This window comes from Crinia signifera, chromosome 11 (genome assembly GCF_055691185.1).
Source record: "Crinia signifera chromosome 11, ASM5569118v1, whole genome shotgun sequence".
In the NCBI taxonomy this organism is placed as follows: Eukaryota; Metazoa; Chordata; class Amphibia; order Anura; family Myobatrachidae; genus Crinia; species Crinia signifera.
In genome coordinates, this window is record NC_139227.1 from 3316312 (window position 1) to 3334726 (window position 18415).

The 18415-nt window shown below is 42.6% G+C and overlaps 1 protein-coding gene across 3 annotated transcripts in view; it reads right to left on the reverse strand.

Moving 5' to 3' along the window:
- Positions 1 to 18415, reverse strand: part of RIPOR1 (RHO family interacting cell polarization regulator 1) — a 130896-nt gene that overhangs the window by 11666 nt on the left and 100815 nt on the right. For all 3 annotated transcript variants that reach the window (XM_083164703.1, XM_083164701.1, XM_083164702.1), the window contains exons 12-19: positions 17864 to 17993; positions 14070 to 14948; positions 12592 to 12734; positions 11208 to 11382; positions 10979 to 11114; positions 7837 to 7998; positions 4050 to 4208; positions 2584 to 2780 (exon numbers count right to left, since the gene is read on the reverse strand). In XM_083164703.1, the coding sequence (XP_083020829.1) occupies positions 2584 to 2780; positions 4050 to 4208; positions 7837 to 7998; positions 10979 to 11114; positions 11208 to 11382; positions 12592 to 12734; positions 14070 to 14948; positions 17864 to 17993 (1981 nt within the window). The remainder of the gene's footprint in view (positions 1 to 2583; positions 2781 to 4049; positions 4209 to 7836; positions 7999 to 10978; positions 11115 to 11207; positions 11383 to 12591; positions 12735 to 14069; positions 14949 to 17863; positions 17994 to 18415) is intronic.

Consider the following 18415-nt stretch of genomic DNA (forward strand, 5'->3'; position numbering starts at 1 on the left):
AATGTGAATACCGGCGAGGTGCAGCGAATCCTGTTTAGGATTCGCTGCACATTTGCCACGTTCCGGAGCCTCACCGGCTCCGGTATTCATCAAGTCAGGGGCTCGCTGCCCCTGACCGGCGAATATGAGCTCCTGCGGCGAACGCCGCAGGGAGCCTGAGGACGGTGGCAGGCAGGGAGATGGAAGTCTCTCTGCCTGCCCCAGAGCGTATGTGGGGGGGAGGTGGGCTCCCTGGGTGCCAGGCAGCACAGGCTGCCCCCTGGGGGTGCCAGCAGGGGACCGGGTATATTCACTACACCCGATCGTGCATATGTAACGATCGGGTGCAGTGAATATATGAATATCTAATGAGCGGCTCGGCTCCGGCGCCCCCTGCTGGCTGCTGTGTAAAAAAAAATATATATATATATTTTTTTAATTAAATATATATTCATGTGCTTACAGCACATGAATAAAAATAGCATGCCCCTCCTCAGAATAAAATTCCTGATTTTTTGACACCAAATGTAAAAAACAAAACACTTTATTTTAAAAGTTCACATTCCACTTCACCATAAAAAGATAGCGATTGCTACTCGGTGAATCATGGCGAAAAAAACCTTCAAATGTATTCGCCATCTGGTCATTGAATAGGGTGATTCACCGTTTTAGTCAAAAATTCGCCAAACAGCACAAATTCGCCATAAAAACCTGGTGAATCAGCCTCATTGAATACCGCCCATAGAAACACAATTTCATTCATTTAATGTTTTGTTTATAAATTTCTCATTAAGAAACTTATGGCCTAGGGGTGCCATGAAAAAAATTCTGATACTCTAGGGCAGGGGTGGCCAAACAGTCGATCGCGGACCTTCCACCGGTAGATCGCGATCCTTTTTGAAGTATAAATCCCCATTTACACAAAATTCCTTTTGAAGTGTTCCGTTCCCAGCAATGCATTGCGCGGGTGCACAGGTGATGTCACCGTGCACCGCAGGGACAGATAAGCTTGTTAGCCAGTAACATCCTGTTGGCAGCGGAGGCGGGAAGGCTGATCGCGGCGGCGGTCAGACTCAGCGTACTCAGCAACAGCAGCAGAGGGAAGCCAGCAGCAGGGGAGATGGTGCCATTTCTGCTTTAAAAATACCAGGGGGATTACACAGTTCCTGTTGTAGATGTGAATTAATAGATTTAGGGGAAAAAATATTGATTTGTCTAATTCATTTGTGTGTTTAAATGTACTCAATTAACAAGCCCTATCCACTCCTTGCAAGATGTCTCAATTTGGAAGTGTTCCATGCAGTGTTCGGATTTATTTAATATATTGATGCACTGAGCACAGGTATGTAATTACACAGTCACAATTGGGCACGCCTTGGACTCTGCAAATCACGCTTTGTGATTTTTCTAAAAATCCGCTTCCCGAATCTACTTTACACAAATTCTACTGCTGTAAAAAAAATTTGAAGCCATCTAATTGCTACATTTGGAGAAACAGCTAAGCCGTGTTTTACATGTTGTGACAAATGGAGAAAAATAGGCAAGTTGTATGTGGAGTGGACACATATGAACAGTGTATTTTATGCAGCTTCATTTTCTAGAATTAAATAAATATTTTATGTGAAGCTTGAAATGGATAAAGTAGGATTTATTTATTTAGAGTAGTAACAAAAAAAATTGTTACAAAAAAAGAGGACGGGCAACAGTAAGGAGGAGTCATGGATTCTCATCTAGATGTGGATGTCCTCACTTATGTTAAGGCCCCCATGCATTAGGCCGACTTGTCCTTAGGACAAGTCGGACCCAATTCTCCTGCGAGCCGCCCGGCAGCTCCCCGGGAGGCTCACATACAATTTGTCACTTGATGAGCCAGTTTTTACATGTGATAAATCACTTGCTATTTATCACATGTAAAACAAATGGGGAGCTGCAGTGCGGTGAGGAGCAGTGGGGTGGGCAGCGGCGATGCCAATGAGGAGCAAGGCAGCGTCAGTAGTGGGGGCGGACGGCGGCTCTCAAATGTGTTCCCGGCGGGTCCCGGGTGCGTGCGGCGAGTGCTGCTGACCTGGCCGGGCATGTGATCACAATAGCAGCAGCGGGGACGGGCAGTGCAGTGGCGGCTATTAGATTTTCAAAATACCTGTCAAATGACCTGCCGTTCTGCAGCACTATTTGTGATCACATGCCCGGCCAGGTCAGTGTGCTCAGGGACCCGCTGCCCGCCGTGCTGCTCCCGGTCAGTCTGCATGCATATGCCTGTCAGGTGGGCAGGCATATGCATAGCATACAGGGAGGTCGGACGTGATCGTATGTACTGACCGTCCGACCTCCCTGATCCAGTCCGATGTGCACAGGACCGCGCATCGGATCGGATCAGATGTCACACAACTGCGATTTTGGGCCGATTTCACCCGGTTATCGGCCTAAAGTGCTGAAATCGGATGAAATTGTCCCAAAATCGCATAGTGTATGGGGGCTTTTACTCCGGGGAAAGAAATAATTGGCATTAAAAATAACAAAATAAACAACCAACAAAAACTACTGCCTACAATTCTAAATTCTAAATTGAAGGCACCTAAATAATGAGGAGAACGCCCTTCTTACCCTTTCCCTAAAATGTTGCTTCTCAGAGAAAGTTCTAAGGAATGAGGACACGGCGGTAATGACTCTGCTGTTTCCATTAGTGAGTAGAAGGCTTAAAGTCTTGAACGCTGGCTTTTGCATGCAGCTCTCCGGTACTCTCTTCAATGCTTTCAAAACGACATTCTGGTCATCGGAGTTCAAGTTCTGCACAAATAGCACTAAAAAACAAAGTTGAAGAAAACATCAATATGCGATTGGACAAACGCTACTACAAGCGACAGCATGAAGTCATTCGTTGAATAAAACCATAAACTTTTTCAGCGCTTCAAAAAAGTAATAAAAAAGATTTATGGCTCAATAATTAGAGCGGTATTTATTTTGAATGAAGTCCCGACAGTCAATACTCAATTCAATTCAGGATTCAAATGTTCAGCCTGTTGAGTGGCACAAAGTGGGCGTGTCTGTGAAAACGGCATGGATTGTCGAGAAACAGCCTTGAATTCAACTATCCATGGCCGTTTCCGACAAAACAGATCTGAATTGTTTTAAAGTCGGATCTGTTTTGTCGAAATCTGCCTTTAACGCTTTAAATTCTGTCTAATGGCTAATGAGCATGCATGTGCAGTACAGTAGGTGTGCAGCGTAAAGTAGTGTTCCCTGTTGCGATCACTTTCGGTTACACATTGCTGAGATGGGCTCCTATCAGATTACCTGTCCCTTAATTTATCTAGGTGAAAATGAACAGCCCAAATAGCAGCAATATCAAATTCTGTATAAGGGGGTATTTAATTAGTGCTGATTTTTCGCCTAGGCACTCAGCACAATTGCAGTTTATGAGTCGATGTGGATTCAACCTATTTAATTTGACGGACAATTTTCGCCAAGGCCGGAAAACAAATTGCGTGTTTTTGATGCATACTTAAACAGGGACCAAAAACAGCCACCATTGAATAATCATGGGGTGAATTAGTTCTGTTTTTTTAATAAACTGAACTATTTGAATACCCCCATTATCTCCATAAACAGTAAATGGGCACATAATGTTGTATTTTCTTCTAATACCTTATTATCTGCAGTCCTCCCAGTGTCCTGTGTGTTGATGTTTTACATAAATGTGTGTGTACAGGGCTGAAGCTAAGATTTTTGTCACCCAGGGCAAAGTAGCTATTTGGCTGAATTCCATCTCCCCACTTCCTGCATGCACGTATGGGTATCAAATCCAGCACCCCCGAGCATGCGCCCCTTCAGCACCCCAGCATACCCCTAGTTGCGGCCCTGGTGTTTGTATGTGTATGTATGTAGAGATAAATATATGGTGTAATGGTCAGTATGGATGGCAGTACGGATTGTACTTCCCCAACATAAATAAGGTTTTGGCATTTCTGGTCCATTTCAGTAAAGGATGTGGGAAAACATTATTCACCAATCCTCTCAAGCAGTAAAATGCTGTTTTCATTGAGAACTCCTAAGACCATTTATCTTCGTACCTTCTTTCGCCAACTCAAGAATAAGGGCATCTAAAGTAGTGACAGTGATCGACTCAAAGTGGATCCAATAGTGAAAGATTGTCATCTTATCGCTGTAAGTATTCCTGGATCTCCTGGGCAATTTCCGATCCAAAATATCTTCAACCAGTCTTACAAACACTGCAAAACAGCAAAGTACTTTACATGAAAATTCTAACTAACATTTACTTTACTAAACACCATCAAAGAGCAACACAAAAACAACAATAATAACAATTACAGTTGTAAGCCACTATTTACCCGAATATACCAATACAGGGGCAAATGCAGTATTTCTGGAGGGGGGTGTCCAAATGTTTAATTTTAAATCATTTGCCATGTGGGGAGGGGGAGTGCTGCTTCCAGGCAACTGAAAACTCTTCTACATTTGCCCATGTAATGGGTCACCCATTAAAATAGGGACTTCATCCAAGATTGGTATTCACTCTTACTAACCACTATTACTGCTGGGTTTGCTTGGGTAAATCCCTAATGTCCATATATATCTATATGTTACATGCATATTAATATTAGAAAGCAAGAGAATTTTAGTAAAAAGTTACCAATTCATTTTATAGTATTTATTTTCTTGCAGATCTCTACAATCTCCTCATGGTCTCTCCTCCATCTTCCCACCGGGATTCCTAGGAGCTGCTGGGAGATGTAGTTCTCCCAGCTGCTGCCTCCAGGAGGTATAAGACTGCTTCAGAATGTGAGTAATTACAGACTAATGATGGTGGTTAAAGCCAAAACTTTGCTCAAGATTATGCAAAAAAAATTTTAGTGCAAATTATTTCTCGAAATTGATTAGATTTCATGTAGAATTCCAGTGCATTCTTTCTGTTTGCGTGTGGCACTACAAGTTTCCACAAGGTGGCACCTCTCATTTCATGTCGTTAGGCCGGGTGTGCAGTCTAGAGCCCCTCTCCTGTATATATTATTTTGTGTATTTATTTGGGATGCGGTCATTTGGTCTACAGCATGATGGTCAACAGTCATTAGGTCAACATGGGTATAGGTCGACATGGGTATAGGTCGACATGGGTATAGGTCGACATGGGTATAGGTCAAAAGGTCATTCATTTGACAGCTCATTAGTTTGTCAGTGTCTAGGTCGACAGTGAAAAGGTCGACATGGGGGTTTTTCAGAGTTTTTTGAGCCGACAGGTGGTATTTTATGCCCTACCATCCACTAGGACTTAGTGGGAGAATAAAATAGTGTGCCGAGCTTAGCGAGGCACTGTGCCCAACGCATTGCGAGCGCAGTGAGCGATGCGAGGGCATGCGGTGCACTTTAAACTGTGTCCATGTCGACTGTGTTGACATTCAGGTAAAAAACAGTGAAAAACTCCATGTCGACATTTCGGCTGTCGACCTAGACCAGGCATTCCAACCACGGTCCTCAAGGCACACCAACAATGAAGGTTTTAGTTATATCCAGGCTTGAGCACAGGTGACTTAATTAGTATCTGAGTGATTCTGATTAAACCATCTGTGCTGAAGCCTGGATATCACTAAAACCTGCACTGTTGGTGTGCCTTGAGGACCGTGGTTGCATACCTCCCAACTGTCACGATTTTAGAGGGACAGTCCCGATTTTCGGGTCCTGTCCCGCTGTCCCACCCGCGGCAGGCATTGTCCCGCTGCGGGGGGTGGCAGTTGGGAGACCCCCCAATCTAGTAGAATAGACGCTGTGCGCATGCGCACAGCGTCAATTCTCGTATGAAAATGAGGTCGCGGCGAATTAGCATAAGCCGCGCCCTCATTTGCATACGTCCGCCCCCTTTTCGGGACGCGCGAGTGTCCCTATTTCCTCCGGACAGAAGTTGGGAGGTATGTGGTTGGGAATGTCTGGCCTAGACATTGTCGAACTAATGACCTGTCGAACTAATGACCTTTTGACCTAGAACCTATAAACCCCCATAATTGTTTGTTTGTGAAAAATGTGGAAGTTTGCAGCCTTGTATGAGCGTGTACAATGTGGTCTCATCCAAGTTCCCAGCCTAATGTACAGTACGGGAATGGGTCATGGCGTGTTTGCATGGATATTTACCGCACACACAGCTAAAGCTAGACAACATCAATCACATCAAAGTTAAGCGCATTGATTTGTTTGTCTATACTTTGTTACTCATATGCAATGTAGTTATAATTCTACGGTTACTTATATTCAGTATACTCAACTGTTTATAATAATTTTACTTACACCTACAGTAGCGCACGCAGGGGGGGGGGGGGGGGGTTTCTAAGTACCCAGAAACCCCCCAGGAATCTAAGGGTCCCCTCTTTCCATGGGTAAAAGATTTTTAAAAATTGGCCCTTGGGAACCGGAGATATCTGACTTCAAAGCAGTGGTCCCCATCCAAGCCTGTTAATTGCTCTTCCCAGTCAGATATTTCAGGTTCTGTCTGACTTAGAGTTTTTCTGATGGTAGGTTCCAAAAGCTGTGACTCTCCCCCTTTAAAGGACACTAGCAGCTTAACTCTACTGTTCCCAGAACCAGAGATATCAGCCTTCCAGCAGCTGGTTACTGCTCCAGCTCCACACACCTGGTATGTAGTTTTATATTCTCGTGGGCGGATTGCTCTGCCTCCTGAACTCTGATCCCCTAGTCCCCAATACATTAGGAGGTATATAACTATTCCTGATGTTCACCAATGGGGATTTTTGGGTTATGCGATTAGATATCTCGATAAACATATTTTATTGTGAAATAGATATTTTCAGTGAAACCTGTGGGTTGTCTTCTCCTGTAGCCCTGTGTCTGTGGAGGCAGGTAACACAAAATCCCGGAGAAGACGCGGCACGTGCCGGTTTATTGGGGTTAATTAGCCCCCAAAGATGCTATTACCCCAGCGATCAATAAAATATTTAACTCACCCCTTTGAGTGCCAAGTGAATTTGTCAAAATAGGTTTAGAAATTGCCAAGCAAACATGTTTATTCCTCATAATGACCTGTAATGTTACCATATATAGGAAATATTATCTTTATTTACACACTTTTTATTTTCATTTACATAATGAATGTGAGCTACGCTGGCATTTGTGGCGGATATTTGGAGCACCTCTCAAAGAGATGGTGGGTTAAACATTGTGTATGTATCGCATCAGTCATGTCACTTTGTTGTCTAGTGTCCATTTATGTGTCTCTAAAACACTGCCATCTGTTGGCAGTGAGTGATTCTACATCTCTTTCTCACACATGCACAAACACAGAGGCAATCACAAGGTAGCAGACAAACTTTACATGCATTTGCTTCGAGCGGGCTTAATAGTGATTATTCACCTACTTACAAGTAAAGCGTTTCACACAATTCATTTCTATCAATAATTTAGAAAGAAATAGTGTATCTAGATTTATGCACAGAAGAGAAGGTATAGATTCTGATACTGTATACATATATATTTATACATATAGATACTATATACGGGCAGTACGGATGGTGTAATGCAGGCCTGGCCAACCTGTGGCTCTCCAGATGTTGCCAAACTACAAATTCCATCATGGCTTGCCACAGTTTTGCTATTAGGGAGTGTTAAAACTGTGGCAATGCATGCTGGGATTTGTAGTTTCACAACAACTGGAGAGCCACAGGTTGGCCTGTCATTGTGTAATGGTTAGAATGTCTGTGTGCGTGTACTTGTGGTAGGGAATATAGATTGTAAGCTCCACTGGGGCAGGGACTGATGTGAATGCTCAACTATAAGACGAATAAGAGGAGCCACGAGGACCCCTCCCAATAATGTTTAGCCCTATGGTGTACATACCTGCCTCTGCGAGTCCTTGCTGCTGTGAGTTGACTTGTTCTGCATAGCGCAAATTCAAGGCTTGTAGAAATGAATCCACGGAGCATACAAACACATCTGTTGTCTGCACACATTCATTCCAGAAGGTAAGAACGGTTTCTTTAGGGGTTGAAAATCGCACAACTGAAAACATAACCAAATATGTATTTAAAACCTGTGTATGGCAAAGATAAACAAAATACGATTTGCGACATTTACATAGACACAGGTTATATAACACACCTCCCAGTCCTGAATGGAGAACTGGGACAAAACAGGCCAAGCTCTTGCCCATCCCATCTAAATTGAATAAACCTAAATGTAAAAGTTGTCACAAACTTGCACAGCATCATGCTATGAGCCAATTGCGATTTGCGTGTGATGTGATCGGGACCTAGTTCTTAAAGTACGTGCAGCATATACTTTTTGAACTGTGCGGTGGGATGCCCATGGGAGCGCACATCACATCACACAGCAAAAACACACTGTGTATGGGCACCTTAACCAAATCACATCTATACATCATTGTAACACCTGTAAACACAGTAATAATAATACTAATCGGCTGAGATAGTGGGACCTAAGGAATGACACAATAGAAGGGACGGTTCTATTCAAGAGTTTATATTCTAAACAATGAAAGGAAAGGGGCGAGGGGGTACAGGGTGCTACTGCTTACGAATCCTGGAAATTCAGAAAAAGTTGGTGTGGCAAGATCACAACATGGATGTGACAGTTACTATGGAGACATGTTTTATTACAAATAGTGCAACTGAATTACATGTAAAATACCTTATCAATAAATATATAAACTCTCATTCCATAATCCTCATGCAAACACCTAGAAACAAACTTCCACACACACAGTGTTGCCGGTATCGGTACCGGATGATCGACCACGTGGTGCCGCTTAGAGGTGGTGGTAGGGGCTTGTGTTTTCTTCAACCTGAAGCCCAATGGACCGTGAGATTGGACACAGTAAAGGTCCATACCCACTGGGTGATTTGGCCCAGCGATGGGGGGGGGGGGGGAGCCGCTCAGTGCATACACAGGGAGTGTCTTTCCCCCTGCCCGGCGCTGTCTGCGCTATGGAAAGCCACCCACAAAGCCGCTCATCTGCTGGTAATATGTCTCCATCGATGAAATATTTCCTTATCGTTTATAAGAGCAGCGCTAATGTCCATTATACAGTGGTTTTACCAGCTTTGTCTGTTGCTATGACACCGTGTTCTCAGTATCGTGTGAAGATGTTTACACTGCAGTAGGAGATATGTATATAATTATACTTTAGGGGGGGAAGGGGGGGGGAGTCACTTGTCTAATTCAGAATTGATATGCAGCAACAAGATCCTGAACCTGTGAGGTTCGTCCACAACATTACGGTCCAATAGTAAAGACCTTGGTCACAGGATGGACAACTTAATACAAGACCGGCACCTGGGAAATCAGACGTCATATAGCCACCAAACCAGACTATCCAGGGAACTGGAACTGGAGCTGGAGTTCCACTTAGTGAAAGTGAGCCAGAGGAGAAGTGGCCCATGCCAACCAATCAGCACTGAAGTAACATCTATCATTTGAATACTATAAAATAATACAGAGCAATTTGAACATGCTTGGGAAAGACATAAGATTACCCTTACAAGGAACGAATGATTCTGAGATGACCTAATGGATAATAAGGGCAGACTGGATGGGCCAAGTGGTTTTTTTTTTGATCCATGGTGAATTTCTGTTTCTATATCAACTTAACTTTTCACGCCTTGCACTCTGCAAAAGTCACGCTTTGTGATTGCTCTAAAAAATTTGCTTCTCTAATCTGTTACTTCATAAAAATTCTACTGCTTCAGACGGAATCTATCCACTTGCTACATTTGGAGAATCAGCTACGTCGTGTTTTACCTGTTGTGCCAAATTGAGAAAAACAGCCAAGATGCACGTGGACACATCTGTCACTATTACTCGAGGCGCTTGATGCATTAAACACAATCACCGATGAAGTCTGAATCATGACACAACCTGTTGGGCAACATCAATGCTAACGGAGCACTCTGTACTAACCCCTTAAGTGGCATCCCGAGAATTTCCGGGCTATGCTCCAGTACCCAGCCTGGCAAACCTGGAACATTCTCGGGGTTGCCACTGTCTGTGCTGATGCGCCTCCTTCCCCCTGGCTGTGTGCGGCATGACCTTGTGACGTCACACTGCATACAGCCGGATTGCCGTGGACATGGCCAGGGAGCAGCTGATGTAGTTATCAGCGCCGCTGCCCGGCCTCGGGAGACGAGTGGTGGGGTTTTATAGGGAGCGCTCCCAAAAAACTTGCCCAGTGGGGAGCACTCCCTAAAAAAAAACACCACTGAATGGGTTAAGTTATACTAAAGCATATTCAATTAGATGCAAGTTTTGGGCTGTAAATGATTCTGTTTACCTAATGACTAATTGTAAATGATTATAGTTATGTGGTATCCTGATACCTGTGGTATTCAATTTTACATTTAAAATGGTTTCAAAACCATTTGTGGCTAAAGGAATCCCATGGTGGAGGAAGAAAAGAAGCAACCGTTGCATACTGTACTGGGCACTCACCACTGTGTTCCAATTGCTGTGTCTGACTGCTACCAGCACCACACTTCTGGGGACAGACACACACAAACCACTGACTCATGCACACAAGGACTAACAGCGTCTCACCTGACAGGGGATCTCACATGTGACACCAGCCACTCACATGTGACATGTGACACTTCAGGATATTTTGGGAAGCAGAGGAGAACAGCAGCAATGACTGAAGGTAAATAAGCTAACGGGAAACTTCCAGTTGTTTAATGAGTGACTGTGTGTTTTGGGGGGTGGGCAGACCGGTCGTTAGTTGTTCAGTAGCAAGTTTCTGCAATTTTCCCAAAATATAATGATTTTAAGAAAAATGAGACTTGCTCAGTAGCTGCTCAATATACCCCCCCCCCCCCTCCCCAAATAAAAACAAAACCCCATCCAATTGACTACAGAACTTAAATGACAATATATGCAGGTTAAGTAATAACACAAAAAACTCATCAATAAAACAGGAGATGAAAAAGGTATAAAAATGAGAAGTCGGGCGACCATTTTTGGAGATTCGAACCTTCTTCCGCAGATTTTGCTCTTCCTGATTTCTCCTCTATTAAAGTGCAGATAACTTCTAAGATTTGGACCTCTCTCATCAATTTATCAAGTGCATATAACTCCCGACAGCGAAGGGGCCCAAATGTACCCAATTGCTGAAAAAATGAAACAGTTCATTATAGACATATTTGTATTTCATACATGCATATACCGTAGTTAATACTTTATTGCTATTATGTAAGACTTACCAGGAGTAGCCTGTTACAGTTGTTCAGGTGTATAACCAACGCCCTGTCCAGATGTTCACTACCTGAACTCAGAGGATCAGAGATTCCTTCAGGGGTAGAACACACCCTGATCTCCTCTGGGGCAGGTCTGCTCTGCTCTACAGTCACCACAGCCACGTGCTCAGGGCTCACACTTCTGAGAAAGTAAACAAGTGCTTATGAAGGTTTAATACAAAATGAGAAATATTTCATAACTAAAATCCCCTGAATCATATACAGCAATTGTATGTAACTTGCTTCAATTCCAAGGCAATGCATCTGACGGACGCCTATATTTTGAAGTGAGTAAATCTTTTTTCCCTTCATTTGTAAATGTCACTTCCTCTGCATTCTACAGATAGAGTCCTCCTCATCTAGCCATTTAATAGGTTTAAGTGAGTCAGAGCTGTCGGACTTAATCCTCTGCTAATCCTACTGTATTGTTCTATGTATTGTATTGCAGCTGAGAACAATAGGCCTTGGCGAGCCATGGCTCTCCAGAGATGGCTAGTTGAAGAAGGCTCCATCTGTATATAAAGGCATATACACGTCCTTTTAGCCAGCGTTGTCCACATACAGTATACACCTATTACATTTCTATATTATGAGAAGTTAGTTTAAAACGTTTGTCAAGTGCTATGTATGGTCTCCTTTATCTATCCATAGGATGCCCTGTGGTGCTAGTAACCGTACTGACTAAAATCACAATTTCTATTTATTATGAGTGTAAAAGACACAGGAGCCTGTGTACTAAGCCTTGGAGAGAGGAACGTTCCTAACATACTCTGTAACCATGCAGTTAGGAGGTGGTTGGCTGGTGCTTTGTCTCCATCCACTTTTTTTCTCTCAAAGGCTTAATACATAGACCCACACTTGCCGTCATTTGGTTTCTCCTTACCGGGAATTTCAGCGGTGCTTCCGGGGGGCAGGGGCCAGTGCCTGATCTCATCAAGCCCCGCCCCCATCATTAGAAATGTCGCTATTCGCAGGTGTACATGTAGGGGGAGGGACCAAAATTCTGCAATTTGTATATTTTAGCCCCACCCTCTCTAAATATACCGGTGAATGCGACCTTTCTGGGAGGGTAGGCAAGTATGCATAGAGCCCTTGTAGATATCGGCTTAGATACATTTATGTATATTACATGATACTAATGGAGGGGCCCATTACCAGACAGTAGCTGCCGCTTTCCTCAGCCAAGCACATGCTGTTGTTTACTGAACTGCAATGTGGCCCCTGAGGAGCTTAAAGTACTATTTACCTCCCGCGATTAAACCATGAAACATCCTTGGGCCCAGCCCAGCTCTCAGTTGCCTTGGACAGAAACATAGAAAACTGCTATATAGACATAGTATTGTGGTCTTGCCTCTCATGGTGGCCACCTTCTTCCTCCGAGCACTCGGAATCCTCCATGTCAGAAGTTGTGTTTAGGAAGTCGAAGCTCTCCAGGGCATGTTCCACCGTCAGACTTATGCTGGAGGCTCTGCTCCTGAAAACTCCTTGCCTCTGCTGTCAGTGTGAAGAGAAAGTGAAACACGTGTTATGCATTTCTGATTAAAAGATAATAAGCCAATTACCACGTAGCAAACGCAAAACAGTTTCTTCATAAATATGGGTGTAACCTCAAACTGCAGCATTTTGTTGGGCAACTATGCTGAAAGGTCCCCACCATCAGTCTTTGAAGGCCTTAAACAACCAGAAAAATGCTAAAAGGATCATAGGACCTCTTACTAATGTAATACACTGTATACTTATACTGATTTAAAAAAAAAAGTCTCTGAATTTACATTTATTCTTTATAGAATCAGAATAATTACAGCTTGTTTTTCTAGGAGAGTCTATGTATTTAAGTAGAGTACTTCAATGATCCAAAACACAAGGCCAAGTCGACCTGTCATTGGCTACAGCAGAATAAAGTGAAGGTTCTGGAGTGGCCATATCAGTCTCCTGACCTCAATATCATTGAGCCACTCTGGGGAGATCTCAAAGTTCATGCCAGACAGCCCAAGAGCTTCCAGGAGCTGGAGGCTTTTTGCTAAGAAGAACGGGCAGCTTTACCATCTGAGAAAATAAGGAGCCTCATCCACAACTACACTAATTCTCAGCAGCAGTTCCGCACCACCAGGCTACATCCGAGTCTCGTCCAGCCCTGCCGAGGTGCACGGTGTGCTTTTTTTTTTTTAAACAACCATTAAAACCGCTAAATTCACACAATTCGTTTTTTTTTTGTTGTTGTTTTTTTTGCTCCTACACTATTTTTAACCTCAATAACATTCATTTCCACTCATTTCTAGTCTATCCTGAACACCTCACAATGTTGTTTTTAGGCCAAAAGGTTGCCCCAAGGTAGTGTGACTGTGCTAGTGAGGGGCAGAGGCTGACAGGGGTATGACAGGTGTGTGTGTGTGGCACAGAATGGCAAATCGCCATGCTGGGCACTGACAGGATGTATGTATGACAACCGCACCACAGCACAGAAGCTGGGAGCCGAAGATATGGAAAAAAACAAAACAAAAAAAATTGTGTGACCACAGCTGCATACGAAATGGCATGTTACAGTGTTTTCCAGCAAAACACTAACAGCACCTGCAGTCACACATAAAATATAGGCATGCTGCATATCATTTTATTCAGCAGAAAAGGCTTGTTTTGCAAATAAGATGCATTGTAATGGAAATAGTTGCATGCAAAGTGTTTGGCGCTAGTAAGTCACACGGATCTCATGCGTTATATGTAGCGCATGAAGGATAGAAGTATGTGGACACATCTTTATACAGTACAGTATGTACAAACACATGTAAAAATACACACATGCACAATACCGCTCTGTAGCAATATACTTACCATGAGAATCTCTTCCAGATGTTTAACTTCATGTTCAAGTGTTTGAAGTTCAGGGAATTGTCCCCTGTAGTCATCCAGTGATGATCTCAAAGAATTGATGGCCTCATCCAAACCAGTGTCCACAGGTTTCACTTTTGCGTTTTCAGAAGCTGTTACTTTTATGATTGGCTCTTCAAGAACATTGTCTAAGCAAGGAAAGGGAATGGGAGATGCTTGAATTCTAGTTTGATGCTGATCAATCTCAGGAAGCGCATCTAGTACAAGCGTACACTTCTCTATACTGGGTGCAAATTCTTGTGATGATATCAATGAAGACAGTGGCTGTACAGAATGTTCCAGGTCCTGGTTTATACCAATTTCTATATTTTCCATAGGTGTTTGTGTATTTTCCAATTCCTGTGTATAACATTCTTGTTCAGTAATTGGTTTATCATAAGTCTCCTCACAGCAAGAAGATACCACAGTAGCTATTTCTGGGATATCAGTGTCCACTGTTAAAGTGACTTGAGGTCCTTCTAAAACTTGGAAGTCTGAGGCTGTTGCGTCAAAGCTGACTTCACTGATATGGCTTAGTGTCCTTGAGTATGGCACATGGCCATTGGCTGCAGATTGCTTTATTGACACATTTGGTTTTTCTTTCTGTTCATCGTGTTCTTCTTCTTGACTGACAGTCTCTGTTGTTGTGTTTATGCTCTCCTCTCGTTGGGAAAAGGCTATCTCTATATCTGGGGGAGAAGCCTGAACTTCAGGTTGAACAATATTTTTTGGAGCATGCCGTACACTACTCGACAACTGGGGGCTTGAAGAATCATCAGAGGATTCAGAAGAGATGGACCAAGCAGCTCCATTTTCCAAGTCATCCTGACGTCGTAGCATATTCTACAAGATAAAAAATAAATGACAGTACATTATAACTACAGAAAATTATCTCCTACTAATTCAAGGATCAAGAAACTTAAATGATGCAATGTGTCCCAGAATAAGAAGCAAAATTCATTGGTTAGTAACAGATTAATGGTAATATTTAATCAAATAAGTTTATACTTAGACCTGTGGACATAAGTTGTTGAAGTATAACAACCTAAAGGCAGAGGCTGCAAGTGCACGGAGTAGGACACAGTTTGCCTTCTCCCAAATATCCTATAACAAGTCTCATCCTGTCTTATTGCAAGTTAATGCCTGTTATGATCTTTCATATATGAGGCTGACCACTGCACGCCTACGGTAGTTCCATCGCAAAACGCCAGGTTATAGGCTCAGACTGGTGTCAGCCCAAGTTGAGGTCTATACAAGATAAAATAAATCCAAAGTGTATTGCAAGTCAGAGAAGACACAGCACTACAAGTCACAGCAGTCTGTGTAAAAATAGACTCCACCGCCAGGAAATATGCCAGCCCGGGCATACCACTGAGGAATCTGCTTACCAGGCCCCACCACCAGGAAACATGCCACATCCACAGCTGAAAAATATGCCACACCGGTCTACAACTACCAATGGGGAAAACATGCCACAGTGGGCCCAGCTCCACATACTGAAGATATTTTCTCAAGTCCAAGTCACCGGCATAACACTATGGAGGATAAGGGTATTGGCGCCACCGACCCAGTCTCTGCACCCAGGAGCAGCAGCACAACCGGCCTACTGCTGTAAGTAAAATAAAAAACCTAAATAACCTGACTACACAGGAGAAAGGAAAAAAGAGGAGGAGGGAGGAGCAGGCTTATATACCGGAGGTGGGCGGATCCTAAGAAAAAAACAACTGTCTACAGTGGCGGCCCGTAACTTTTGGGGCTGCCATGAAGTAGGAAGTAGAAAGTAACATTATGAATTTTGGATAGGTTAAAACAGCATAGCTTGCAGCCAGTATCACTACATAGAAGCAGGTCTAGTGGCTATTAAGCTCTGAGCATAGATGCACACTCGAAGCGTTCTAGCGGTAAAGATCTTCCAAGTCTCTAGTTATGTACTACTACTAGCCAACTTACATAGTAGTCTTGCTCAAAAGTATAAAACTGGATGGACGAGACATCGCTGCACGAGCAACTCTGAGACCATTTTTCACTTAAGGTCTCTCGTAGCAGGACAAGCATTGGCCAGCTGTGCTTTCCCAAGTCTGGCAATTTGGTACTCTTTCCAGGGCACAAATGGAGAACATTGGTGTCACACAGATTGATGGACACAAAAAATATTTACACCGCATAATGTGAAAATGTTTATATCGGCAGGGAAACCATCACGGAACTAGACTTACTATATAAAGTGCTTCACACAGAGCAATCCTACAACATAAAGAGATTTCCTTCAGTCTGACACTAAAATAAAATTAACAACTCATTTGTCATTTAACGTATCTACATTATCTAGTAAATAAGGGATCAAAACTCTGTGGCAAAAGGAAAATGTGTCTATCAAATCATACAGCATTGGTCATGAAGCGGACTTCAAGAATTGTGTCAGCATGCGGTGACCAAGAAATATATTTTGTGTAACCTTCCATGAATCTGAATAAATATGCCAATTCACTCGTTTTATATCCTTAAATAATACATTTCTAATGAATAATGGAAAATCATGGATATAAAAGAGTACCAATTGCATCACAGTGACAACCAAAAGAGGTATAACTGCGCTATATAAATTCATTTTAAAATAATAGTTTGAGATATAGCGCACCAAAAAGGCACGCAGCAGTCGGTAAAACGTGTTTTCTGTCAGAACACCAGAAATAAAACAAAGGTCAAAAGTGGGTTGTTTACCATACCGAGGTGGTGCTGTGTGGTAAACAACAAGGTTTGTAAAAAATGGCTGACTTAATCCTTTGCTTGGACTGTACCACTTGCAAGCTCGAATAAATCCATGCAACAGGTAATGAATTTTGAGGCAGCATCGCGGCGGCTGTTACGCGAAGGGCGGCGATGTATATTAATATGTATCACATGCGATCCTGCTGCCTGGGAAGGTCTCGGGCGGCAAAAGGGGGATTGGACGGGGAGAAGTCACATAGTGTTTGGGCACATTTAGTTGTGGATATATTACACAACCTGCACAGAACTAAACAAGAGAAGCAGAGTTTTATGTTGGAGAACTTACAGTCGGTCACACAGGCGCACAGCTATTAAAAAAAGCAGTTTGTTGTGGAGGAAACCAATCACTTTAACAAAGGAAGCTTACCATCTCTGATCCATATACCATATTTATTAATTAACAGTTTCTTATATATCGCAGCAGATTCCATTTCTTTACAAAGGAGACAGTGATACAACAAACAGGGTATTTACAGACAGTCAAACGGTAGGATCTAGCAAAGCTTCTGAAGCCCCATACACACTACACGATTGTTTTAAAATATATTGTTCAGAAGGGCCCATCTGAGTGATATATTATTAAAAAAACAGGTAGTATATATGTTGACTGTCTTTAATGATGCACACCATCGTTAACCATTACCCCCCCCCCCCCTTCCCTATATCGGCTGAACATGCAGGTTAATTTTAGCCATATTGTTCCATGTGTGTACGTTGAATTAGTTCACCGAAACTGATATTGTTAACAATATCAGACGCGATATGGGTGTGAACAGCCTTATGTCAAAGACAACCTAGGTTATGTCAACCATTCTTAGGTGTCGACCTAGTCACCATAAGGGGTTGACCTAGTGACTGACTTTTGACCTAGACATCGTCTGTAATCTAGAATGTAACCATTTTGGGGAATCAGAACAGAAAGATTGTTAAATAAAGTTGTATTTTTGTGAAACCTGCATCGATGTTAGCATTGTAACTGAAGTACTTACATAAAAAGCTTGTTCTCGTAGTGAGGGAGTATCTGGAGGACTGGGATTATATGTCGAGAATCGTTTGTTGACCGTGGATGATTTATTTACAGTGCTGGCAGCGGACGGCTGGTCGTCTTTGTCAAATGGACTGCAAAAAATATACAGAATATCTGAAACAGAGGGCAAATATATGGAGAGTAACGCAGCCCTGTTCTCAGACATGAATCTAAAGGTCATTAGATATTTTATACTATATATTTTATAAGTGATAAAGTGTCTGGCTTTTATCTCCGGCCAATCAGCTCCTACCTGTGAAGTTACAGGCTTGGTCTGAAAAATGACAGGTAGAAGCTGATTGGCCAGTGATAAAAACCAGACATTTTATCACTTCACCGAGCTTAATAAATCTGCCCCTGAGAAACCCCCCGCAGTAGCGAAGACTTGATAGTGTGATACTGTTTGTATAAAAAAAAATACAGGTATATATATATATATATATATATATATATATATATATATATATATATATATATATATATATATATATATATATATATATATATAAACACA